The sequence below is a fragment of the Gadus morhua genome, chromosome 21 (assembly GCF_902167405.1).
Source record: "Gadus morhua chromosome 21, gadMor3.0, whole genome shotgun sequence".
Taxonomy (NCBI): domain Eukaryota; kingdom Metazoa; phylum Chordata; class Actinopteri; order Gadiformes; family Gadidae; genus Gadus; species Gadus morhua.
The window spans coordinates 11,146,995-11,174,618 of record NC_044068.1 but is presented as its reverse complement, the minus strand read 5'-3'; the positions used below and the strand labels follow the sequence as shown (position 1 = coordinate 11,174,618).

The window sequence follows — 27,624 nt, the reverse complement described above, 5'->3', positions numbered from 1 at the left end:
GACCCCCGAACACATGCACACAAGGACTCGCACACGACAGACAGAGGGACTTTGTCATCCTAAATGATGGCACATGTTGGGACTGTCTGTCTGTGTGAATTAAAGAATGCTGCTCCACACCATTGTTTGTCTTCTGAAGGAGCTGTTGCCTGTTTGCAGACCATACCGGCACGCATACCTCGCCTGTCTCTCGCGCCCCCGTCCCCCACCAAACAGGGGGCTGTTGTACACACAGCCCAGACAGACTAGGGAAAGCGCTTCCACAATCCTTACAAGCAGGATGTTGTCGGTAGCAGAGAAAGCATAGCAAAGACTGCGAGGCAGGCTATGTGATCAATGTATTACAACGTGATGCGCAGCGTGACAACGTCTTTATTTCTTCCCTTATCAAGAGCAACCCATCCCATTAACTGCTCTTTGAGGCGCGAGTTAAAGTGTGTCAGTAAACATGAAAAGGGCCTTGCAAATATGCATGGTAGTTATGATGATGACTGTAATTGAGCGAATCTGGATAGTCGCAAGAGTCAAAACGGCCGGCTATGCCCACCGCTTGCCTCTGATTGTGGGGAGTGAAGGGAAGTGGGTTGTGTGTGTGTGTGCCGACAACCCAGATATTATCCAAAATGTATTGTAGAACGCATGATAATCATACAAATTTGTGTTACGTTTTGTTGCTGCCACGTCCAAAGGATATTTAGAGTGAAATGTGTGGACACAATGGGATCTCATTCCTGAAGCTGGAATATATTGGGATATATGTCCACTTTCAGTGCTTCCCTTCACCTTTCTTCTCTCCTTCCTGTGTAGCACAGGAAGTTACAATGTGACGCATACAGAGGCCAGCTGTAGTATTATGGGATGGTGCCAAACACTCGACATCACCTCATCCTGTCTCTTTGTTCTAGACCCCGTAGTGCTGACAGTTAAAAATTCAACCCCCTGTCAGTATCTATCATCTTTCAGCAAGTTCATGTTTTAAAGTCTCTGCTGCAACACTGGTTTAATTCTGCAGTCACAGACATGCATATTTTGAATAGATTTTTGTAATTAATTAATTGATTGATTGTTCTTATTATCGGAATCAATGATTTATGTTTGGAAGAGGAAAAGCAGGAGGTAAGCTGTGCCGCAGGAGGAGCTTCAGGACAAAATACCAGGATGGCAGTTTTGTTTTTGTTTCCTCCATCTGTTTATTACATTTTTTAAAGTTCCATGTTTTGTCTGCACACGTTCAGCGGTTTGCGTTTGCTTTGAATCTACTTCTCTCTCTCTCACTCTCATTCCTTTTTAAATTGAAAGATCACAGAGCAAGAAAATAAACGACCATTGTTGCAGCAGTACCACGTCACTCCATTTAATCAGTCCGTTCAGTGCCCTTACCCCTCCCCCTTCTGGTGTCATCACCCAGTCATGGTGCCGGGTCTGGAAATCCACTTTTTGTCCCTCAACCCCTGCCGTAGCCAGAGTGTGTGTGTGTGTGTGTGTGTGTGTGTGTGTGTGTGTGTGTGTGTGTGTGTGTGTGTGTGTGTGTGTGTGTGTGTGTGTGTGTGTGTGTGTGTGTGTGTGTGGTGCTGACTCAGGCTGCAGCCCCTCATCACTGGGGCTGGCTGTGGAATTTGGAGGCGAGGTGTGATGTTGGGGAGAACAGCAGCTGCTGTTCGGATGAGGCCAAGGCCTGGCTCTTTGTCCTCCAACTCCACCCGCATCCATTTACTCACAACCCCCCCCCCCCCCCCCCTCTCTCTCTCTGCACTATGTCTCTATCTCTTTCTCTCCTATGTTCAGCTTGATTGCTAATCTATGGGCCATCTCTGTCTCTCGCCATGCTCTGCTGCATCGCACCATTTGTCGCATTTGATTCTCTCTTCTCTCTTCCCCTCTCCACCTCTCTTGTCTTCCTTGCTCTCTTTCTCTCCCCACCAAATGCTCTAGCACTGGCCCCTCCCACCGTGTGCGACTCTCTCTTCCTGTATCCCAACTTTGCCTAGTGATAGAGTGGTTTGTACGTGAGAGAGAGGGAGAGGGAGCGAGAAGGAGAGAGAGAGAGAGAAGGAGAGAGATAAGGAACGAGAGAGAGACCGCAGTTCAGATCATATGAATTCACATCGGCCCTGGTGGTTGTGATTATATGTGTGGTTCTTCTTGGTGTGTATTTTTGCTGACATATCACTCGGTATGGGTGTGCTTGCATGCATGAGTGTGTGTATGAAAGGGTGAGAAAGCAGTAAAGGGAGAGGGTGAGAAAGAGGTGTGGACACACGATGAGTCAGACGGACACATGCGGCATGCTGCGCGCACATGCACGCGCACACATGCACGTGCGTGTGTGCACCACTCGCAAACATGCACACACGTATTAACCCCACTTCCCCTCCAGGCACTTTTAAGTGGCCAATGTTGAATTACGCATTATTGATTATATTATTGATACGATCAAATAAGGCTCAGAATTCATTATTTCCCGTTATGATAAGACATAGAGGAATTAGACAGGGGAAGTAATACAGGAGGTGCATATATTGATTGTTTATTCGTCATTAACTTTAGACCGGATGATCTACAGCCAACAGACACAAATGTTCTCGCAGCAAAACAAAACTGAAAACAACAAATGTCATGAAGAAGGCACAGAGCTGCAGTAGCAGCAGCTATGTCTGTATGTACCAGGGCTACAATGAGCTGGTGCTGTGCCGTCCACAAAGAGGTTTGAGAGTGTTCTCTCGTGTTACCTCCTGTTAGTCCTCTCCTGCTCTGCTCATGCCTGGCTCTGCTGCTTCAGGTGGACAGACGCCCTTCACTTTTGCTGCGACGGCTTGTTCCAACAATCACCTTGGCCTACGTGTGTGTGCGACTATACACACATCTTCTGTGTCCCGTTGGCCCCGTTTGTTGTTCGATTTATGCTGCTAGTTTACAAGGGGTGTGTGTGTGTGTGTGTGTGTGTGTGTGTGTGTTACACACCTGTGTTTTTCACCTCTATGCCCTTGCCATCCACTCTGTCCCACCATATTTCCTCCTCCTCCGGTATTAGCATGGCTCCAGTACTGCCAGCACATGTGTTATCTGAGGAGCTCTCTTCATTCACAGTTTAGCCTGAATGGCGGCCATTCAGACTATCACGTGCACTTGCTCATGCGCACGCCCTCACGTGCACACCCTCACATGCGTGTGTGACACACTTCTCAGTCAGCCTCCTGTCCCGTCTGAATCGCCGCCTTGTTGACCGGCTGTGCGTTGAGTGGTTATTCACTGACTGGTTTAAGGATGTTAGGCTAGACTAGGTTATACTGATTAGCTCCATTTTATTATAACCAGGTGTTTCAGCTCATCGCTAAAGTAGTAATAGAACACATCATCATGAAACATTTAAATACAATGTATGAACATGGTATACATTAAGTGTGTAGAACAATCCAGCTCACTTCATCACCTTGCTGTCAATTTATCATCCATTAATTTATTGTGATCTTCAACTACCGTACTTCCATTTTTATGTTTGAAGATCAATTGCTCCTTTACTTATCATTAAATCATTAATGATAATCAGTCGACAATATTCATAAGCTTAATACGTGCACGTATTTAGTTGGTTTTATTTTTGCTGATTTTGTTAAATAGATGCATAATCAGTGAGATCCTCGGGTATGATCTAGAAAGATGTCATTAGAAATCCTAGAGGGCAGAGGTCAAGGATTAACACCCAGGTCTAGTCTCTTAACGCCTCTCCAACACGTCTGTAGGCTGCTCTCACTCGACTGTGATGGACTTGAGGAACTGCAACCACTTCTATGGTTTGCTGAGATTTGCAGAAGTGGTTTAATTGGTTGTGTGGGTGATTTTTTGTTAAGTTGTGTTTGTTTGTGTGTGTGTGCAAATGCATGCAAAGCATCCACTTAGTAGTCCTTTACACTTGCATGCACTGATATCTCATGACACACACAGAGGAAGTCTCCGTCTCTCCGCAGGGGAAGTCCTGTGGTTGATTGTCATCTCAATTGTCTGAAACCCCCCTCCGTCATCTCTATATATAGAGCATTGCATCATGGGAAACGTCCCCCCCCCCACCCCTCCCTCAGTAGTTCTGTGGTGTCTGTGCATCCAAGATCCAAGTCTAAGATGGTGTCATTTATAGTCACCCATGCATAATTAGTCATGTGTTTTCACATCACTTCAATCTTTTTTTGTTTTTGACAAGAAAATAAGCGTTTTCTTTCTGGATAACAAAGTATGCAGATAAAGATGTTTCGGGGTTGTTCATACATTTCATCAGAAGCTATATATTTATATATAATTCATATATATATTATATACGTAATATAATGTATTTCTAGAGCTGTCAAGCGATTAAAATATTTAATCGTGATTAATCAGATTAATGTCATAGTTAACTCTAATTAATCGCGATTAATCGCAAATTATTTTTCTATGCTAAATATCCCTTGATTTTTTGTCCCATAATTCTTCTCATTTTAATTATCTTATCAACATGGTGAAGTGCATCGGCTTGCCTTGTGCGAATTATTTTTTATTGATAACAAAATTGGCATATACACTGATCAAAACAGGACGATACAAAAAAGAGCCTAGTGCAATTAAACTACTGCTTTGAACAAATGTAATTTGAACATAGCAGTCAGGCTACTGCTTCTTTGTTTTGAGCCAAAGAAATTTTTTTTTTTTTATAAAATAATTGCGTTAATCGCGCGATAAAAAAATTAACGCCGTTAAATTTGGTTTGCGTTAACGTCGTTAATAACGCGTTTAACTGACAGCTCTATGTATTTCATCACATATTGTGTTTCTCTATTTTCAGCCAGTAAGTTTCCATCTTGAGGATAGCACTGCCTTTATATCAATGGTTCTTTAATATTAATATCATTTCCCAGCAAATTGCCTAGGGTTCAAATACACTGACCCCTCTGCTCTCTCTGTCACATAGCCCTGAACTTATTCCACTCACACATTGTTAAAATGGCCTCTTGCTCGAACAAACTGTTTATATGCCAAAGGGTGTTGAAGGATGACAATTAGTCTTCACTTATTGGATCACCTTGCTTGACCTCATTCATTAACTTCCATAATTACTAGTTCCAGGCCACATAAAAGGTGTACACAGCCAGCCACAGGTCATAATAAAGGTGTCATAATTGGCTGCCCTATGTTTTGATGCCTTACCTCCTAGCTGTCTGTGTGTGTGTGTGTGTGTGTGTGTGTGTGTGTGTGTGTGTGTGTGTGTGTGTGTGTGTGTGTGTGTGTGTGTGTGTGTGTGTGTGTGTGTGTGTGTGTGTGTGTGTGTGTGTGTGTGTGTGTGTGTGGGGAGGGAGGGAGGGAGGGAGGGAGGGAGGGAGGGAGGGAGGGAGGGATGGATGGATATCGGGTGAAATCTCCTTTCGGTGTTGATGATTACCTAGATGACTGGCAACCTAGTCAAAACAAAGCACCCGTCTCTCGCTCAGCGCGCACACACACACACACACCACAAGCTTCTTATCAACGGGGTCACATGTTCTCTGTACTTGTCTTATCTGCACGGCTGCCAGTTAGCGCTAACGTGACACCGATCCATTAGCCCCGTGCTAACTGCTAACAGCGACCAGCAGGCCCTAGCCAGAGACGTAGCGCTCTGGGAGATAAGGACCGGGCCTTTCCCTTCTCTGTTGGTTTGGCGGTGATTGTGCTTCACCTGGAGGGGTCACCGATATATTTGTTTTGTAAAGGATTATTTCCTTTCTGTTATAACTTAATTTTGCTTATTGTTTTCCTGTATTTATCCACTGCTGACGTGACTGTGACTTTGAGGTTTTGATTTTGTGGCTTCTCAGATTGTATGATCTTTACAAACCAAAGTGCATTCATCCGATAGCTTGTGGAAATCCTGCGGAAGACGGTTCAACAGGAGCTGTGGTGAGCTGAGCTCTGCTTGTTATGAAAAAGATAAGATAACACTTTATTGATTCCGACTGGGGGGGGGGGGGGGGGGGGGAAATGTGGATGTTCACAGGCGCAGAAAGAGAGGCAAAAACCAAGATTGCAAGTTGAGTTAAAAAATGCATTTCAATAAAATAAGACAATCAAAAAAAATCAAATACAATAGACAAATAATAATAGGGGCATAGTCTGCGGGTCTCGGGCAGTCAGGCTGTTTTCCAGCCTGGTGGCTGTCGGCACCAAGGAACACCTGACACTGCGTCCTGCACCTGTAAGGGAGGAGCCAGTGACTGCTCCCCATCTGCCACAGCTCTTCATAGAGGTGATGGGATGCCGCGTTGCCCAGGATTGCCCTGATTAGGTCCCTCATCTTCCTCTCCACCACTGCCCCCAGACTGGCCAGTTGTAGCCTCAAGCCAGTGAGGAAGCTGGCCTTCCTCACTGGCTTGCGCTCCTCAGCCTTGATGCTGCCTCTCTATGGCACCACAGCAAAGAACATTGTGCTGGCTATCACAGACTGGGAGAACATCTGATGTTGGTGCAAGCCATTTTGTTGTATGTGCACTCCCAGGAACCTCTACCAACCACCTTCTCTCATCTCCTCCCCCGGGTTGGTAATGGGGGTTTGGAGCTTACTGCTCCGTCACAAGTCCACCACCAGCCTAACAGTATGCAAGTGTTTGCCTAATAAATGCAACGCAGTCGAGACCCTGTTCCCGTCCCGTCCACTGTATATCTGACCGAAATTGGACAGATGTAGGGACTTGGCATACTTTCAACTATGAACTTTAGGATGACATGCATTTTGATATAGTTGTTATACACAACACAATGATATTATTCATTATATGAAGTTTGTCTCTGACTGTAGCTATACATACAGCATGCTCACGTTATGTAGTGTTTATTCAATTTCTAGTTCGTCAATCTTTGGCCTCCTAGCTGCGGTCACGTGCGTGTACCTTCGCCCCAGCAATGAGCACCAGGCCTGCCCGGGCACGCCCTTGCTGCCGACAAGTGCATATTTTCGGGGATGCTTTCGGTTACAAGCCCCAGCACTCTGACACTTTAGCGCTGGAGTGTGTAATTAGCAGCCATGCTAGTCTCTGCTGGCTATCACAGGCTAGCTGGCTCTGTCTGTTGTTGAGGGCTTTAATGGAGGAGGGTGCATGCATGTGTCTATTACTTAAATTTTGATATATTTCACCGCCGTCTCCTAGCAGGGATAAAAACCGAGTTGGTCAATTATTACATTTCTCTCTATGGAAATATGGTAAAACGGATCAAATGTTGTTGGCAAATTATATCTTTATTTTTCAGATTCAAGAATGCAATAGCCTAAAACCTGTGTATACATACATGTGTATGCACACATGTCTTTGGAATATTATGGTTGTTCAAACAAGCATATCATTATTATTATTCTAATTATGGCTGTATAACATATCCAACCATTCTCAACTCTTCCTTCGTCTTGTCATTATGCAGTATTATTGTGGAAGAGAAGGTTGAATACTCCCACACAGAAATAACGCCTTCTCCGTCGCGTTTGCACACAGTTTACATTCCTTAGAAAGTATTTGGCTGGAGACGGTGTTTGGGCCATCTCAGCCACCATAGCCTGTGGTCCTAAAGTTCTCATGTTCACAACAACACACTCACTCTCGCTCACTCACTCACTCTCTCTCCCCACTTCCCCACCCTCATCTCCCTCTGTCGTGCAGTGTTCATACATTATTTGCTTATATACACATTATATTCTCTCTGGTGTGTACAGATTGAAGGATGTCTCATTATGTTCAGTCCATCAGTGCTAGGAGAGAGTCCTGGCCATTTCCCTGCTAGCTACATTAGGGTATTTCCCTGGAGAGTTTAGCCATTATGTCGTAAAATAAAACATACAGCCATACACAGACATAAATACCACCGCCATCTCGGTCATGTTTTAGCAAATAACAGTACAGTACATTATAAAGGAGAGCATCTATCCACAGCTGCAGAGCTTAGGGGAATTTAATTTGGGTATGTTATTTAAACTCAGCCTGCCTAACGGCCAGTCTTATGGTATGTATGATTTGGTTTGGGGTGAAAGTCCTAATCTGATCTTAATCCTAATCGAAGTTTGCCCGTACACACACATCTATACATGTGTGTTTACATGTCTCGAGGGTCCATTAGCCGCGGAGCAGGTTCCCCCACGTTGTATCAGCGACCCTCCGTCATTGTCCCCCGTCGCACGGCCCCCCCCCCCCCCCCCAACCCCAGGGACCCCCAGGTGCTTCCTGACGGGCCCCGGTCGTGGCACACCTTCCCAGGCTCGTTCCCAGAGAGTGAGAAGGGGGTCTCGGGTTACCTCCACCACGACACATACCGCCGCAGGGAAGCTCCGGGAAGACCCGACTGAATGGCGGGGCGCTGGCACCACCGGGGTCGTCTCTGCCTTATGGCTCACCGTGCTCTTGGGTTTTTTCCACAGAGATGGTATACTGTGGGGGTGTGAGTGTGTGCGTGGTAGATTCATTGTCTGCGTCTCTTCAGTGTTCTCCCCTGACGGTCTCGTGGCCTATGGTCTTTCGATTTCCGTCTGTGTCCGTCTCTTGAGGTCTCTACTATCTTTTTCCTTTCGTCTTTCTCTATAGTTCTTACTCCAGCTCTCTGTCTCTTTGTCTATTACACTTGATTATTTTCTCTCGCTTTGTCCATCTGTTTCTCTCCCTGAATCCAATTCTCTCTCATTTAGTCTCTCTGTATCACTGTCTCTCTTTCATTCTCTTTTTTTATGAACATGTATGTTTTGGCAGCAAGCATGTATTGAAAGTTGGAACTAGGCATGTAAACGAAGATATTATTATTTCTGATTGAATGGAAACAGTGAATTTAGTGTCCAACTGTAAATACTGTTCTCAGGCACCAGCGCTTTGGTTTTGTGTGTGATGTGGGAGAAGTTGTCTTTCGGATCTTTGCCAATAAAGTTATTTGTTCCTGGGATGAAGGGAGTCTGTTGAGGGGGGAAAAAAAAAGCTGTCTATGTCTCGTTTTAATTGGATGACTCAAAGATGGGGCTGACTGGAAGCGCAGGCCCTTAAAACCATTCCTAAACGTTAAAGGAAGTCAGGGTTGAAAGAACAGACGGCAAGTGTGAGCGTGTGATTCTGCGCTGGTCTTGTTCTCACTTCAGAGAAGGCATCATGAAAGTCCAGTATTCTAGTGGATGTAGCATTACAGTGTTAACACACCTCTTTTACTTAATCTCCCATGTTTTTCTATTTCAGTTGTACTCCTTTATAAAGTGGACGAGATGCGACACAACAGATTTGATGTCAGAATTCTTAACATGAACCTTGATGAGTTGATCCATGCCTTCCATGTCAGACATTCTTATTGGCATCATTATGTATGTATGAAATGTGATTGGCACGAATCATTGGTCACAAGGCAGGCCAAAGTTTTCCTAAATGTTTTCCATAAAAAGGCAAGCCTTTACTGCTAGGTGGCCAATTTTAACACGATGGCTGGAATAATGAATGGCACTCTGACTTTCTCTCCTTGCTTTTGACTCTAAGGTTCTCATGATATAACAGACAGACTCCTGACCCTGGGTCAGTTTGGTTCATTTTCAACCCACTTTAATATATTCACGGTTCTGGCTTTGGCTCCTTTTTAAAAGGGACTCTAGATGGCTCTCATGACATAACACGATGACAGGTTACGTAAGGGCGGGGTAGTCAGACAGTCCCCTGATCTCTCTCTCGCTCTTTATTCTCACTCAGTCAACCCCTCTCCCTCCCTCTCCCTTATTGCTCTCATCCTTCTATCTCGACCATATGGTTCTCATCATGACTCAACCCTCGAGTTCAGACGGTCACCTGACCATCTCCCAAACGGGTCAGTCACGCGTAGGGACACCAGACTAATGCTGTGGCGGCTGTATCTCCCGCTGATATCCTTCTGGGGGGGTGTTGACACGGGGACTGTGACCAGTCCTGTTCACCCTGTGGGCTGAGACGGGGCTGCAGGGTAGGGAGCTTGGGTGTGGAGCTTTGGGTGCCTCTTTGAGGTTCTTCATGAACCTAGAACCTGGCCTGCTCATTCCCTGTCTTGGCTGGCGTTCTCACACTGCATGCCCTGGGTGTGTGGCTATGGGGGGTCTGGGGGAGGGGGGTTACAGGGGTAGGGCTGTTTTTGAACGGGTGCATTGTTTGAATGGGCGGTTTGTTTTGTAGTTGTTTTTGATTTAGTTGTTTGGCATTTGGGTTACTTCATATCTTCGGCACATCCTGTTTGCGATCGTTGTTGTATGTTTGCTGGTGTGTGTGTGTGTGTGTGTGTGTGTGTGTGTGTGTGTGTGTGTGTCGCCTATGTGACACAACTAGCATTTGAAGCCATTGAATGCTTGACCACCCCTTGTGCTATTTCAAACACACACACACACACACACACACACACACACACACACACACACACACACACACACACACACACACACACACACACACACACACACACACACACACACACACACACACACACACACACCGAGAGAGAGAGATAAACACAAACACACATTTCTACCGCCTATCAATAAATATAGTTGAGGGATCTGACTTATCATGTGACCCTCATGATGGGTCGACCCGTACCCCACCGTCATCCCCAGACACAAACCCGACCCGGGCCAGGCCTGTGGGTAGCAGTCGGCCCATTTGTTTGGGTGTGTGTGTGTGCACATATCACGTGTGGGTCTGTGGCTGCATCTATTTATATTCATATGGAGCTAATCTTTTTTGAGTGAGCGAGGGAGAGAGCATTCAAGTCTGGTGTCTCTCTCTCATTCTATTCTGGTCTTTGCACATCTGGATTGATAAAGCCTTTATCAAGGGTTCATTTTCTAACCGTGATTTGAGTAATTGACTGGCTGTTGGTGTGCTGCTTGTGAATGAAACCCTTCAAAGGGATGGAGTTTTGTTTAAGTAGTAGTGGGATGCTCTTCTTTTTTAGGCACTAGACTATACATTCACACGCTGCTGGTTTCTGAGTTTGATAAGCAAGCTATTTATTCATGCTTGAATCCGCTGTTATTCATCAAGTTTATTTTGAACCTTTTTGAACCTTGAAACCTTTTATTCTAGTGTACAGGTTTCAATGTGAGACAAATTTGTTGTAAGTTTCCATTGGATTCGGTACTTCTGATTCTATGAATTCATTGTCCGGGGAAGTACCATGATAATTTTGTACTAGTGGACATGGTTTCTGCCTGGTTTATCATTGATAGTAATAGCCTTAAGGCTAGCTAAGGGCACAGGCTTTTGCTGGCACGGGAGCAGTGAGATGACACTGACGTAGGCATTTTAAATTTGGAGCTAACGTTAGTGTTTCCTGTGACTGTTTTTTTTTACGGCAAAATTCCTCCTCCTCCAAAGAAGAAGCCCAGAGACATGTGATATCAATTGAACCTAACAAGCCTTTTAGAATTTAATGGCTTCCTTGGAGTTTTGTATGCCGAAGCATGAAAACTTTCCATGTAAGGAAAAAACGACCCGAAAAACCTTCCCTCCCTGTAACGGGCCAAATATTAGCTCAGACGCGGCATTTTCTGACATGCTCAGAATCACTTCGAAGTCATTAGGCGGGTGTTCTGACTGGCTTACATTGTGTGGTTTTAAGTCCCCAGTATGTCAGAAATGTTGTGACATCACGAGAAGGGGTTCGCCGCCGGTACGTTTCATACAAGCCAAGGTTTGAGGTAAGCCAAGAAATGTTACGAGGTGTGATAAGCCCATAGAATCCAACCTGCCCCCCCCCCCCCCCTCCAGCCTCCAGAACCCCCCAGACGCCCCCCGTCCCGGCGGTCCCTTCACGGTCAGAGGGAATGGAAGGACGTTCCCAATCTTGGAAGCAGAATTCAAAGTCGCCATAATGCGACATTCGAGAAATGCAGGGGCATTCGGCGCTCAGCCATGCACTATGATTGCCGTTTTGCCGTAGCAGTGAGCTGGATGAACCGTTTGGGCACTCTGTCTTCACATGGAGCTTGGAGATTGCAGGGGTGCAGGACACCCGACAGAGAACCGTGTGAACGGTTTGTGAGATCCGTGGTTACGTCATTTTTGGGTCATGCTGGCTCGCACAGTTCATGCACTGGGTTAGGGCGACCATTCATTTGGTTCTACGCTCCCCCTCCCGTTTCTGCCTTCTGCTCTTTTTCTCCTCTCACTCTCGTTCTCTCTCTATCTCTCTCCCTCATCTCAGCCTCTTCCTCACCCTCTGTTGCTTTCCTTCTCCCTCGGCCTCTCTCTCTCACTGTGTCGGTCTCTCGTCCTCACTCTCTATCCCTCTGTCCTTAACTCACTCTCTCACCTCCTCCTTTCTTTTTTCCTGACACTCTTCCTTTCCCACACTCGGTCTCCATTTTCCCCTCTCATTGTCTGTGTCTTGTCTCCCCCCCCCCCTCCCTTTTCTGCAGCTTCGAGTGTCTACTGGAAGCTGCATTTTTCTGTTGTTACCTCATTGTGGTAGTAAATAATCCGTTATGGCTTCCAGATGACCCCCCCCCCCCCTGCCTCTGTCCCTCTAGGGAGTGGAGGTCTGGGCTAGCTAGGTCAGTTACCTACTGTAACTATCTAGCAGACGGCTAGCCACAGCTGCTTGTTTGGAGATTCTCCATTACTTTGTGTCTCTCTTCCTCTGTCTCCGTCGCTGTCTCTCTGTCTGAATATGTGTCATCTACTAATCTTCTGTTGGAAATTGCGATGATCCATCAGGAATTTCAAATGTAATGTGCATTTAAGTTCTGTTTCCCTTACATAAACACACAGCACGTAGACACCCCACGTAGACAGAAACTGCATAGTCATCAGCTTCAAACACACACACACACACACACACACACACACACACACACACACACACACACACACACACACACACACACACACACACACACACACACACACACACACACACATATATATGGTAATACCCTTGGCTGAGGCCAGAATGTGAACGTCGAGCATGTGATTTGCGGCTAGCTAGCGTCTATTAAGTGAAGGCACTTGCGTGTAGTTAGCGCATTTCCCCGCTGATGGTTCCGGAACTCTGCTGGCCCTGTTTCGGCCCCAATGTGGGCCAGACCTGGCTTGGCCAAACCAGTCCGGCCCTGAGGATTAGCTGGTTCTGGCGTCATGCACGTTTTTCCAGTTAGTGTGTGTGTGTGTGCTCGCTCCACATATGTATATATATGGGTCATATGGAAGACTTTCTCTGTTTTGGGAAATCTGTTCCAATTGCGTCTGTATGTATGTGTGAGCGGTTCACACGTACGTACAAGCTCACAGTGAGCCTGTGTTCATGTATTTGCAAGGTGGGAGTGTGTGTGTTTTGATAAGCATGAGATTATGTAGGTATGTTGAAAGGAAGGGTTGTTCTTTACATGTTTATGTATAAGCATGACTTTTGGGTGTTGTATATAGGTGTGTATGTGTGTGAATAAGTCTTAGTGTAGTATTTAAGTTTTCTAAAAGGGTGTGTACCCTTTCACAGTATCTTTAAGTTATGTAGTCGAGTAGCTGTCTAACCATTTGTCCACTACTGTCTGTGTGTTTGAGTTGTGTGTGTCTGTGACTGTACGTCAGAGTTTGGTATGACTGACATGTCATCATGGCTTGGCAGCTGTTGTCATCACACACACACGCACACACACACACACTTCTTCACAGTTTCTCAGAAGCAGTGACACACCTTGCCATGGCAACCGTTGCCATGTTTGGTCCAAGCAGGTGTATTTTGATGGACCCTCAAGATAAGTAGGGCCCTATGAAATCCGCGATAACGAAAACGCGGACGGAATCACGGAATTGGACAATAAAAACGGAATCAACTGATCATTTTTTTTTTTTTTTTTTTTTTAATTAAGCAGGAAAGTATTAAAAGTAACAGTTACAATTTAAAACGGGCCTGTCTTAGTAAAATAACTGATTTCCAGCAGGTTCCTGTTCTTTAGCACATATAACATGCAACAGGGACAAGGCACATCAGACGTAACATTTACAATATGCAGCGGAATGCAGCGGAATTCGCCATTATTTTGGTGAAATTCAGTTTCGAGGGAAAAGGGAAACAACACAGGTGACATTAACGTCACTGAATGTTTAGCAGTCACTCGCACAACAATGTTAAAAAAAAATCCCCGGCCCACCACGCAAACAATAGGTCCCGCTCCTAACAAGAAGCCGAAGAAGAAGTTGAAGCGCCCGTAATTCGGTTCTAACCCCAAATTCAGAGCCGAACAATATCCAAAACACTTCTATCCCTCAGGTGTTTTGTAGAATATGTCAACATACTATCGATTTGGAAACGCAAAGATACGCGAGATGACCACTTGAAGTCCAAAATCCATATGAAAAACAATGAACGCCGTAGCCAGGGCACGCCCCTTCAAACAACAATTTGAGTTTATAAAAAAAGAGTTTATAAGCACTTTAATATTTGTCATGTTTTTATTTGAAGCACTAAAAACAGTGCAATGTTGTGATGTTTTAATAAATGTAGTCTTCTATCTGATTAAATTGTATTCGTTCGCACTTATTTGACACTCGTTCTGATGATTTTAAGTGTAAAAACGGAATTAATGAAAATTAAAACGGAAAAAAACGGAATTTGGAAAAAAATAAAACGGAATTTGGAAAAAAATAAAACGGATTTCATATGGCCCTAGATAAGCGCTCCAACACAAGTTTTTTTTCTGTGTGTGTGTGGTACATAACAATGAATTTCGCAGGACATGAGCTGCTACTGATCCTCGTGAGTAGTGCACTCAAGGGAGCATGGGTTTATGTGTGAGCACTGCGTTTTGCATTAAGGAACTTTTTGGAAACATGCGTGAGCCATACGCTTCAGTGACCGTTATCGTACGTACGCTATAAAGGCTTCCAGTGTGATGCTTCGAATGAGGTGAATGGCTTCTGAGTGTAAAGTCTTCTCAGGGAGACATTGCTGTCAATTGTTAACAAAAGGTAGAAGAGTTTACAATAACCGAGATCAATGAGAGGCCGAAAGTGAGCTTTGACATGAAAAACAAGGTTTTGCAAGCACAGCGAATCAAATACTTTGTTGAGGTTGAAAACGGATTCGATTTGGCTGCTATAATGTCTTAAAACCAAACAAAAACAAAAGGCCGCTTATTCGTGTACTTTTAGAAAGAACATTTCCCGTAGTTTTGCCCTCTAGAAAAATACTTACCGGCCTTCTTGTTTGGTACTCTTGAGTGTTCTTTTGGCCCAAGTTGTCTCTTAACGGTGGCCAAGAGCTTCTGGCAGGAACAAAAGGAGACCTTTCTGAGAAAGGTTCAAAAAGCTAATATTCCCTACTTTTAAATTCACTACTCTGCAAGATAATATTAGCATAGCTTGCTGGCTAACAACAATGTAGCATTAGCATGTGCAAGCAGACAGATGTACTGTGATATTGCATTGGAAAGAAGTATGATGCATGCTATTCTATATATTTAGGTCTGAGTTCGCAGCGCTAAACGATTTACTATTTCGTCATAGCAGACACTTTTATCCAAAGCATGTGACCAAAGAGCACATTTTGAATACAGTTGGTGGTTGATTAACAGCATCTTTCTCAAAGATGCAGTGCAGTCTCTCCATGGCTCATCTCCATCCATGCTACATATAAAACATAATAACCTAATGGTAATATCAGATGTGGCGACCCTTGTAAAGTTGATTTGGTGTTGATGGGGTTCTTTGCTGACTACAGGGAAAGGTTCCCCAGAGTGACGTTTAGCTATTGGCCGCTGGTCCTCGTGAACGCTGATGGTGGGGGCAGTGGCAGCTTCAGACGATGTATAATTTGTGCTGTCTGTTGTTTTGTTACCTCTAGATTTCCACCTACACATGTTTAGCATATTTACAACTTTTTTTATTCAATGGCACCATTGTTCTTTTGAAGCTTAAATGAGGCCAGGCTGCAGACCTGGTGTTTATGTCTGCCGCTTTTCTTATTTATTGCATTTACATTTTATCTTTAATCGTTCAGGCCTGTTGGTGCTGTGAATCTTAAGCTATCGGAGCTGAAGAGGGCCAAAAATAAGCACTACAGTGCATTGAGCGCATACCATAACAGATGTATATCTGTTTAAAGTTTGAGAGAGGCACAGCGCATCTGTGTGTGTGTGTGTGACTGTGTGTGTGAGAGATCATTTAAGGTTTGCTCAGCCCAGCGTGTGTGGAGAGGGAGTGTTGAGTTCTGAGTGGCCTGTTTGTTTTATATCAGCAGGCATTTCCGTCTCTCCACGGCGGGAAAAGTATCTTTCCTACACAGCACCGGGAGATTCTGTGGAGTCATGGCAACCAGACAAGTTCTGGCGATGATTGGCTGATGAGGGATAGCAGAAATGGGCTATGGGTGCCAGCTATTGGCCGCCTGTCAATTTACCACCACTACCACATGAACGCACACACACATACACACGCGTACACCAACGCCATGCTGCGTGAATGTGCATAACAGATGTTAGGCAGAGAATACTCCTTTTGTTAATCAGAGGCCATGTAAAGCTGACACACTGTGTGTGCTGTGTATGTGTGTGTGAGTGTGCATATGGGCCAGCTTGTCTGAAGGCTATTAATATAAGTCTAGACTAATCCCTTTTATGAAAGACCTTGTACTGTACAGCCGTCAGTGGTGCTGTGAAGGAATCACCTCATTTAAAGAGCAACATCGTACACCTGAACGCCTGCGTTCTTCACTACGTTCCTTCTTCTCAGTATCGGAGCAATCGGGGTGTCAGTGTAGCGAACGGACCCTCACTGCCGGCCAATCGAGGTCACGCTAGGCATGCTGGGATCTCGGAAACCAGAAAGTGGTTGAATTGCCCTCCCTCACAAATGAGGGAAATGCTGACTTTGGTGTTAGCTGTAGATGGGGATATGGGAGTGCCGTCGACCCCTCCTCTTCCACCTCACCCCTCTACTCCTTCCCTCCCTCCCTCCCTCCCTCCCTCCCTCCCTCCCAAGTCCTTCTCTCTGTATCGTATCCATGGTGATAACAATAATTAATCTGCATTCCCTGCATCCTGTGTAGCGTGACTGTTATAGATCAAAGTTTTGCTTACACTCTCGCTCTCTCATAAAAATTATATAAAAAGCCCTTTTGGCCCATTATGGCCACCAGAGGTAAAGCAGGGGGTTCTGGGTGGGTAAAAAAAGGCAGGAAACCAGGCCCTGACCGCTTGTGGTTTCTTTTGTGAGCAATCCACCGAGAAAAACCCAAACCTTAAAATGAACAAGTCCTCAATCATCTCCCAACATTAATCTCTTGATAAGGAGTAGTTGTTTTTCAGGAAAGGCCAACATGGAAACACTAAACTAACATTTTAACGACCGCCTGAATAAATCTTGCTTGACTGCTAGAGGCCACTTATCACAAAGATATTGTGATTAATAAAAAAAGTGTGGCTCAAACGATTGCTTTCGTTGCAATCCTTTACTCAAACATAAACGTTGTCCTTCTCTCCCCCATTGTACTTTTTAATCTAGCCTATATTTCTTTTGCAGTCTTTTTTGCTGAACTAATCTGGCTTGCGGTCGGATTGTCTTCTGGTAGCCACTTATAGGTTTCTCCTCTGGTCTGGATGAGAACTGTTAGCATCTCTAACCATCTCTCTCTCTCTCTCTCTCTCTCTCCATGCAGCGCGACCCTTCACCTCCAAGGTGAAGCAAATGAGGCTGCACAAGGAGGACTTCGAGATCCTCAAGGTGATTGGACGAGGAGCCTTCGGAGAGGTAATGCACTTCCTGTTACTGTGTTGTTTTTTATCTGAGGGTTTTTCAAGTCATTAAGCACTATGGTTCCAGTCTGCCAATGAAGGTCACCGGAAAGTTTGCCGAACAAATGTTTTGAAGTTATTTTCAGACAAGTAAAATATCTGAAATACCTAAAGATATTTGCCATGAAAGTCCTCACCTCCACTTCGAATGTTTATTTCTTCCTCTTTACATGTAACCAGGGCTCTAAATTAACTTTTTTGATCACCAGCCAATGTGGCTGGTAAGTTTCTGAAGTTACCAGCCAATCAGAATTTCCACTAGCCACATTTTTTCTTTAGCATACATTCGGCTATCCTGACAGAACATTACGCTGTTTTCGTGATCATACACGAGCCACTCACGACCAGTTAGCCATTTACATTTAAATGTCCTTTTTTTTTTTTCGCGAGGTCCAATATCCTCCTCCTCCCCTACCTCTTTGGTAGGAATATCCTTTCTCTTGATGGCCGGCTGTCCCAACCATCGCCACATCTTGTTTGTGTTTGTGTCTGTATTTGTATTTGTACCGGCGTCTATCGTTTTTTCCAACCCAAGAGTGACCTACACCCCCTCCCCTAGTACGGCAGCCTCGACGGATGCGTTCCCATAGAAACTGTGCTCACGCGTCCCGCGAAATAGATGGTAAAGTTACTCATTTATCACCGGCCAAGCCGGCTAGTGAGTTTTTTTTAATACACGCCAAAATGAATTTTCACCCGCATTTGGCGGTTTGCGGGTGTTAATTTAGAGCCCTGCATGTAACCGTATAAAATGGTGTTTGGCTTTCTCCTGCGGGAAGGTGCCCCACACTGAGAACAAAAACCTTCTGACAGGACCATTTAGCTCTATTGTTCGTTTGTTCTCTTTTTTTTTTTTTTTCTGTCCGTCTTTCTTTCGGAAATCCCTAGTCACATGGTCTCGTGGAGTGATGTCATGGTTTGGGAATGCAGCAGCAACAGGTAGCAACAGAGGTGGTTGTCAGTCACCCAGCAGCGAGCACTGCGTCCCCAACTACACACTATTTTTGTCTAATGTATTGAGTGCATTATACTTATTTAGGTTGTTTTTCTCTTTTTCATGAATGGTAGAGTTTGGTCCGTACCCTATAAATAACAATTGACACTTGATTGTTAAGAGAATTAAATCAAAGCAGGTCCCCTATTGTTTCTGTAACGTTTTTTTTTTTTTCTCAAATTCTGTAAAAGTCATTCTGCAGCCTATACCGTAAGTCGAAAAACTCTTGAAATATTCAGGTATGGTTACCCACAACCCCCACTACCCATAAACCCAAAGGTGGTGCTATTGTAAAAAATCATGAATTAGGCTTATTTCTCCTCACCAGATTGACCTGGACTCAAAATTCTTTCATAATATTAGTCCCTAGAATCAGATGCATCTATAAAATCCCGGGTCTTATTATTATTGTGGTACTGCACCCAAAAGTGGCGCTATTTAAAAAAATATATGAACTACCTTGTTTCTCCTTACTAGATTTACCTGGACTCAAAATTCTTTCATCATATTAATCTCTTAAATCAGATGCATCTTTTTCACCCTGGACTTCTGCTCTAAAAATGTTTACTTTTCCCACAATTTCATAGAAAAGCCAAATGGCCACAGTCTCAACCCATTTTGCCTATAAGACCATTTTGTTATTGTATAACTACCATACTGCTATCACTAGGTGTATACCAAAACATTGCACATTTTCCGATCTGTACTCTTTTAAGAAAGCCCTTAATTCTCTTGTGAAATGTGTGCTTGTGTGTTTTCTTGATGTTTTGTGCTTGTCAATCGACATTTTCACCACGTGAATGAGGCTTCAGTTTAGAATGTCAGTGGCTCAACGGGAAAATGCCGTGTACTGGTGATCCTTAGGTTGAGAGTTCGAATCCTGATTCCCATTCATTAGTTTCCAAGAATCGGACTGCCAAGACACAGTATGGCTTTAAGGGGAACTTCTTCGTTAACCATTTTTCCTTCATAATGTCATATTAATATTTCTTCCGTTAGTGTTCTTGACTACAAATGTTTAATTTCCCCAGAATTTCAAAGACTTTTCAGGTACATGCTTTGAAGAAAGCCCTTAATTCACTTGAGAAATGTGTGCATGGAGTTTTCTGGATGTTGTGTGCTGATGAATAGACATTTTGACCATGTGAATGTGGCTGCAGTTCAGGTTTATAAGTGGAACTTCTTTCCTTAAATATTTTGCTTGGACCCCGTTAATCACAGCTTGCAGTTATACTGTATTTATAATCATGTATGCCTCGATTTTGGAAGCATAACGTATAGTTATTTTGTTGGAAGTAATGATTGAGCAATTGTTTAGTAATTTATTTAAAAAGTACTTTAAAAATCAGGATTTTAAAGTAATACAGCTCTCTTGAGTCCTCTCAATATGGCATTGGCAACCAACCCTATAGTATATAAGTCTGTTTCATACGTTCCAGCTGCATCCAGCGAGTACATCGTAAACGCAGAAAACTTGTAAAATCTAGAACAACGAAGTCAGCTTGATGTCCTTTCTGACAGCTGTTTGGGCAGTTGAGGCAGCCTTTTCTATTTCATAAGCTGTTGTATGTGTTCTTCAACCGCTTTACGTCTTGTAGAAAAGTCCTTTCTGAGTGAATGTCATATTTACTGTAAAGCTGGTGGTGTCGTAGGAGTCAGCAGCCGCTGTGGGCTGAATGCTACTGTGGCATTTCTGTGGTAATGTCACCGTTACTTGATCCTGGAAGAGAAAATATAGAATTCAAGTGGTCCGCAGAACGTGTGTGTGTGTGTGTGTGTGTGTGTGTGCTATTATGGGATGTGGCAGAAAAACTGCACCTCACAGAGACTGTGTAGGTTTTATACACACAACGGCTGACGTGCAGATAGAATTACATGGCAACACACAAACACTGCTAGTGCACCAATGCACACTCACATACGTACAGAGTAATACTATGTGCAGGTCAAGTGCTGTGTAGGGGGCACAACATATAGTGCAATAGCAAATGTACACAGCATTAGATTAAAAACACACAGACAAACACTCGCATTCAAAATACACACTCTCATTTAAAATACACACACTCTCAGTGAAAATACATATACTGTGTATAAATAAATACATACAATATTGTAAAATTAACAAACACATGCATATACTGCATGGGGGCCGAACCCACCCACCCACCACCCACACCCCTTTGGCCAGGTGCCCAGGGACTCGGGGCCCCTCCTCCCAGCCTGGCGCAGGTTTTACTGGAGCTCTGGGTTACATGAATTAACCTCGCCACAGGGCCCCCATGTTTTAACCCTCAGTGTGAAATACCTGCAACCCTCTGATGAGGTCTGGCCCTTCTCTCACACAGAGAGAGAGAGAGCAGATGCAGATGAGGCCAAATAAAATGATTGAACAAAAACATACTGATGAGTACCAGTACTGAGTGGCCGCTTGCAAAATAACCTGTCCTTTATACATAATTATTTTTGAAACTTATAATTTCTTACAGATCCTCCCAAATCCATTCAGAGACGCCCTCACGAGGAGCACACACTGTGACTTCATTGTGTTTGTATGCCAGTATTTACATGTAGTATAACCAACTCCCAGGGCTGCATTGTGGTAATACGAAACCCTGCTAGTCTGTGTTGTGACTGCTGCCCTATATTAATTAGGGAATTAGCATGGGTTAGCTCGTAGCATTCCCTGTTGTGCTGCCATTTGACTGTGAAAGGGTCAGCGCTGTTAGCATTTCAAATTTAAATGTTAGCATCTCTGTTTCTACTGCATGATTTCTCTTGATGGAGTCCAGTGACCAGAATAGACCAAGAAGAAATGAAGCAGAACAACGCTTAGCAGAGATATTTTATCTGCTGCTCCTTGTGTCGCAACAGGGAGTCTTTTTTGAACCGCCGAGAGTCTGAGGGTAAGGGTTGGGGAACAATGGCTGGCATCCGTCCGTGAGTTCATTTGTGGGCAACGCGTACGTGCGTCGGTTCTCCAGAACCCGACGCTGCCGGGGTGTGCCCGGTGGTCCTGCCCAGCTGCAGAGATGGCCGGATTAGCCCAGACTCTTTCCAGTCATGCATTATTCCCGCATGACGGGAAGAAATCCATTCATCCAATTTTAATGTGTATTAAAAAAAAACCAGCATCTGGCCTCACTTGTGACAATAATCGGTTAAAGCGAGTCGGATCAAAGTTGTTGAGACAATTTATGAATTTGCGCCAAAAAAAACCCAGCTAGTTTATATACGTTTTGGGGACCGTGGTTGGGATTCCCAGAGAGGAGCAACGTCGACGGAGAGATGAGGTGGAGAACGAGTAGAGGAAAGATGGAGACACACAAACAACAGGTCGCTGCCAAGAACAGTCTGCTCCGAATCCCCTCTCCTCCTCCTTTCTCCTCCTCCCCATTGCGGGGTCCATCTCTCCTCCGCAGAGGGAAGACGGGGGAAATCCAAACAGTGCAGGAATGTTATCATTGTATTGCATTAGCAGCGTTTCCCGGCGCATTTAATAGATTGCAGACTCATGCAGCCTGGTGGACGCCTAGTGTCCACATGCGTGTGTGTGTGTGTGTGTGTATGTTTTTGCAATTTGTTATTGTCTATTCATATTTTCAGTGTCAGGGTTATTGATTTTTTTTTTCACACTTTTGACCAAGTGAGATACAATGATGTGGTCTTCTTTTTGTTTATCTGTGTATGAGTCCATATATGTACCTTTTGGTTTCTTCTTATTGACGTATATACAAAAAATATACCTTCAAGATTGTTTTTTTGATGAAAAATTAGCTAGTCGGCATTCAGAGGGTGGCGGTTTAAGGTTGATAGGCATGTCCTCTGAATCAGTAGAATCAGTTCCGTTGCCTCAGCAGATAGATACATTACTATCTTTAATATATCCGCCTTCAAATGTTGATGGTTGAAAGGATATGTTTAAATTTAGGTATGTGTGCGTGTGTGCGTGCATGCGTGTTTGCGTGCGTGCGTGTGTGCGTGCGTGCGTGCAGCAGTCAGACAGCAGCTCCATTTCTAATCGTCCAAGGACCATGATCACTCCCAAGAGCCTGTTTTCGACTTCGTTAACGCCCATACATGGAGAAAATGTAACGCAAACGGTATCATACCATCTATGTTGTCATCTTTGCACTCCTAGGGTTACCTTTTAAAAGACATGGAGGAGTACAGGGAGTCCAATATAACCTGCGTCTGTCAGAACAAGGAACAGCCTTGAATTCACGTGATGCAGTTAAATAACGCATGTTTCTAACTCTTCTCTCTCGCTCTCTCTCCTTGCCGGTCTAGGTTGCCGTGGTGAAGGTGAAGAATGCAGACAAGGTGTTTGCCATGAAGATCCTCAACAAGTGGGAAATGTTGAAAAGGGCTGAGGTGAGCGCCGTGCGGAACGCCGACCTAACCAGTAAACAGCACCAGTCGTGATCAAATGGGAAATGATCTGTGAAGCACAACAAGTCTGCCACTTCCTCCAACAAACTATTTTCCAGATTGGCAGTTTTCTATGGGCTGCTCACACTAGCCCGATAGAGTGTGACGTGGGTATTGACAACGATGGAACGTTGAAATTCGTAGGCGGGTGTTCTCCTGTTCAAAAATGCTGGTTTACTTATCCTTCGACGAATGAGTCAAATCATTATGGTGCACCAGTCTTTATCAATGACGAAGGGAATGGCTGACCTATATATTTTCATTCGAGATGTATACGTTTTGGATGTAGCATACGCCCATTGACGGTAAACAAGAAAAGCCTAACCCAATCCTATGAAATGAGCAGATCCCATCTGGTTCTGTGTTTCCCACGCAGGACATGGTTTGGCCCAAAAAGCTGGTGGTGTCTCCTGCCAAATGACCCGATTGTTTGTTTTCATTGAACATTCTTAGGAAAATGAAACCCCTCGTTGTTTCATGTGAGTTACTGAACACGCGGCAAATTGGCAACAAGTTAGATCTTGTTTGTCTGAGGGTCATCTAACCCGGCGTAAGAATGATTGATTTTTATCTGTTGACGATCAAGAGAAAGGCCAACCGATCAATAACCCCGCCCCCTCCGATCAGCGGCTGGCTCCTACTGGCCGAGACAGATGTCACTACAGATGGATGCTTTTCCTATTGACCTCTATTGTCATTCGGAACACTTCCCCACAGTGGGCTTGAGTCCTCTTTCATTGATCCTGATCATGCAGTACTCAGCTGAGTGTCCTTTTGTGTCATCGATACTGGTATTTTTAAATGAGTCAAACCATTATAATCCATGTGGTCATATCCTATTTTACATGATATGATATTCTTGAGCTTAAACTACTAGGGCTAGTATATTATTAGTTTACCAACATATTGCCAGCACTTACTGCAAGCTATCTTGGCATGTTTGCATATTGAAAACCCCACTGTACACATCGGAGATTCTGTATTTCCCTGGCTCTGCCCAATGCACGCACGCACTCACGCACGTGTTTGACATGTTTCCGATGTGTGTTTGTCGTGAGTTTGACATGTCGGTCCCCTCCCCAGACGGCGTGTTTTCGGGAGGAGCGGGACGTGCTGGTGAACGGGAACAGCCAGTGGATCACCACCCTGCACTATGCCTTCCAGGATGACAACAACCTGGTGCGTGGAGAGAGAGAGAGAGAGAGAGAGAGAGAGAGAGAGAGAGAGAGAGAGAGAGAGAGAGAGAGAGAGAGAGAGAGAGAGAGAGAGAGAGAGAGAGAGAGAGAGAGAGAGAGAGAGAGAGAGAGAGAGAGAGAGAGAGAGAGAGAGAGAGAGAGAGAGAGATGCTGTGAACATGAGAGGCTACGGTGGCTGAGATGGCCCACAGTGTCCGCAGCCAAACACTTTGTGAGGAATGTCAACTGGCCATAAATGAGTCGTATCTAACGTCCACACACTTTCACGCATCTCTAGTCCTCTCTGCCCCACTCAACCCCCGCAGCCCTCCAAATACCGACCAGATCGCCAGAGCACACATAACACACTGTAGAGAAACAATATATCATCGAACTGGAAAAGGGTTCTCTACCTCAAAGAACCCTGGCGAGAACCCCTTGTTGCAAATACCTTCCAATACAGAATACTGGGACATTTCCATTGAATTTCCTCCCCAAAATAAACTCCTTTCTTCCAAAATTTACTCAATCATCCTTAAGGGCAAAGAAAGGACACACACAGCAACCTTGTTGGCCGTGAGCCACGCCTGCTCCACTTTGATTGGCTGCTGCCGTCCATCATTGAGGACAGTCCCCTCCCCCTCCTCTATATGAACCCATGGTCATGGGGGAGGGGGGCAGTGGGGGGGGGGGGGGGGGGGGGATTCCGGGGGTTCCTGTCATTCCATTTCTAACATTCTAGAACAACAAATGGCCGCCTTGCGCTGGCCTCCCCTTCGGGCTTTAGAAAAACATGCTGCCACTAGACCTCGCACACGGCTATTTATAGGAGCCATTGCAATGCTCACAGAAAGGGGGAGAGGTTTTATTTCGTGCTTACATTGTGGGGAGTCCTACAGTACATTCCTTGGGTAATACACACTGCGATCAGGGGGAATGAAAGGGGTTGGGAGAGTGAGCGTGGGGATGAAAGCTAGGCGGGGTGACGGTGATGTTCCGGCCTCCCCGTCTCTCTGGGGTGTGTGTGTTCCTCTCCCTTGTATCTCTATCCCTTATTATCATTGTAAAGAGACACCCACGCTGCCAACCTGTGGTGGCATCATGTAAAGAATACAGTGGATATCACTGGCGCATTGACAGGACTGTAGATTCATGGGCACTGTCCTTTCTAAATGAAGGAACTATCTGCGTGTCCCCGTGTCGGTCTCTAGTACCTGGTGATGGACTACTACGTGGGCGGGGACCTGCTGACCCTGCTCAGTAAGTTTGAGGACCGGCTGCCGGAGGAAATGGCCCGCTTCTACCTGGCGGAGATGGTGCTGGCCATCGACTCTGTGCACCAGCTGCACTACGTCCACAGGTGAGTGTGTGTGTGTGTGTGTGTGTGTGTGGGGGGGGGGGGGGGGGGCTGTGCGGTGGCTGTTAACAATCTCAACCAACTACAATATAGCCATTGGTGAGGCAGTTCATGTCTTTTTTGTTATGTTGACGTGTGTGTGTGTGTGTGCGTGTGTGCGTTGGAATGACGAAAGGTCTAAAGGGATGTAGAGTAAGGTGTCTTTGCTTATGAAAGAGTTGTATTGCAGGGGAAGTGGGTTATCCTCACCATACAACTATAACTCTCTTATTTACGGCTGCGGCCTGTCATTGCTCGAGCCCTTCCAAACAAATCGTGCACAGACATAAAGTATGTACCCCAACATATAGCCCCCTCAACGCCCCTACAGTCATTGTCTCTGCGCTCCACAACCGCTACCTCAACCGCCCCTCAAATGTGACCGGCTATAAGATTCCTAGACTTGCACTGTGAGAGAGCAGGGGAGAACTATATACGGATATAGATAGGCATGTATATTTCTAGAGCAGAGAGAGCATGGGAAACAGCCAGAGAGACAGGGATGCTGAGCCACTAATTGTATGGTGATGTCTGGGGGCTGTGGGTGGGGGTTAGTGGCAGTAGCGCGGGGGGGGGGGGGGGAGGCTGGATGGGGGGTGTGTGATGTTTCTCTTTGAGGACCTCTTTGGGGACTGTAATGACCGGGTATTGACAGGGGTGTGGTTGGGGGTGTGGTCTCCATCCATCCCCCTCTCGCATGCTGACACACACCCACAGTCATACATGCGCACAACCCATACACACACACACACGCACACGCGCGCGCGCGCCAAACTGCAGGAAATTAGAGATTTGCTCGCTGGAAAGGGTGGAGAAAACCCTGCAAGTCCCAAGAGAGGGGAGTTTCCGTGTGTGTGTGTGTGTGTGAGATGTGTATATATTCTGGACCCATTTTGTAGTTTAGATTATTGTAGTGTTCCTGAGATGTGTGTGTGTGTGTGTGTGTTCGCCCACGTGTGATGACGGGTGTGTATTTCCAGCCCTCATGACTCAACGGACAAATGAATTGAGGCTGTAATTTGAAGACCTCTGGTCTGTTCACGGGTGACTTTCCCCTTACACCAAACACACACAACCCATAAGGCCTCTGAATGGCTCAGCCATGGGGCCTTTTAAAGCCCATTCTCTTACTGGATGGCAGTTCAATACCCAGAATTCTTTGCAGACCTCTCTAGTCACTCTATTCTGCCTGTTCGTTTTGACACAGACTCTGACAAATAGGCCATCTAATGACGTAGAGGTTTTTAGGTGAGCCAGAGAATAAGTTTATTTACCTTTATGTATTTTTATGTCTACTAATTTTTATCCTATGGTATGGTTTCCCTTGGTAACAAATAGTTTGTGTGTCTCATCTCCCAGTAGGGGATGACAGATGTTTCAATAGGACGACCCGACATGAACTGAATCAGGGCATCTGTGCCCCCTGTGTGTGTGCCTTTTGTGGTGGAGACTTTTGGAGAAATTACATCGGGGGTGGGCAGAGAGTGACCAATGTGTGTGGGGGTCAGTGAGTAATGAGGGGTGGGGGGATGGAAGAGGACTGGTGTGTGTGTGTGTGTGTGTGTGTGTGTGTGATGAAAGAGTGGGGGAGAGAGAGAGTGGTAAAGCGTTGCTGACAGGTAACATCTGTTTCAGGGGGCATCCCTCCGTACTGTAGATTGCATGGCAGCTCAGTGTGTGGCTGTGTATTTGTGTGTGTGTGTGTGGGAGTGAGACTCTGTGTGTGTGTTTGTGTGTTTCTGTTTGTGTCACTGGGCAGTGATGCGTGTGAATAGAGACATATGTGTTGAGTTATTGATCCCGTCGGTGGGTGTAGCCACAGCCTGCAGATGCGAACAAAGACACACACACACACACACACACACAC

The 27,624-nt window shown here is 45.2% G+C and overlaps 1 protein-coding gene across 8 annotated transcripts in view; it reads left to right on the top strand.

Moving 5' to 3' along the window:
• Positions 1 to 27,624, top strand: part of cdc42bpab (CDC42 binding protein kinase alpha (DMPK-like) b) — a 76,247-nt gene that overhangs the window by 7,342 nt on the left and 41,281 nt on the right. For all 8 annotated transcript variants that reach the window (XM_030344426.1, XM_030344433.1, XM_030344430.1 and 5 more), the window contains exons 2-5: positions 17,626 to 17,717; positions 23,046 to 23,129; positions 24,270 to 24,365; positions 25,573 to 25,721. In XM_030344426.1, coding sequence (XP_030200286.1) covers positions 17,626 to 17,717; positions 23,046 to 23,129; positions 24,270 to 24,365; positions 25,573 to 25,721 — 421 coding nt within the window. The remainder of the gene's footprint in view (positions 1 to 17,625; positions 17,718 to 23,045; positions 23,130 to 24,269; positions 24,366 to 25,572; positions 25,722 to 27,624) is intronic.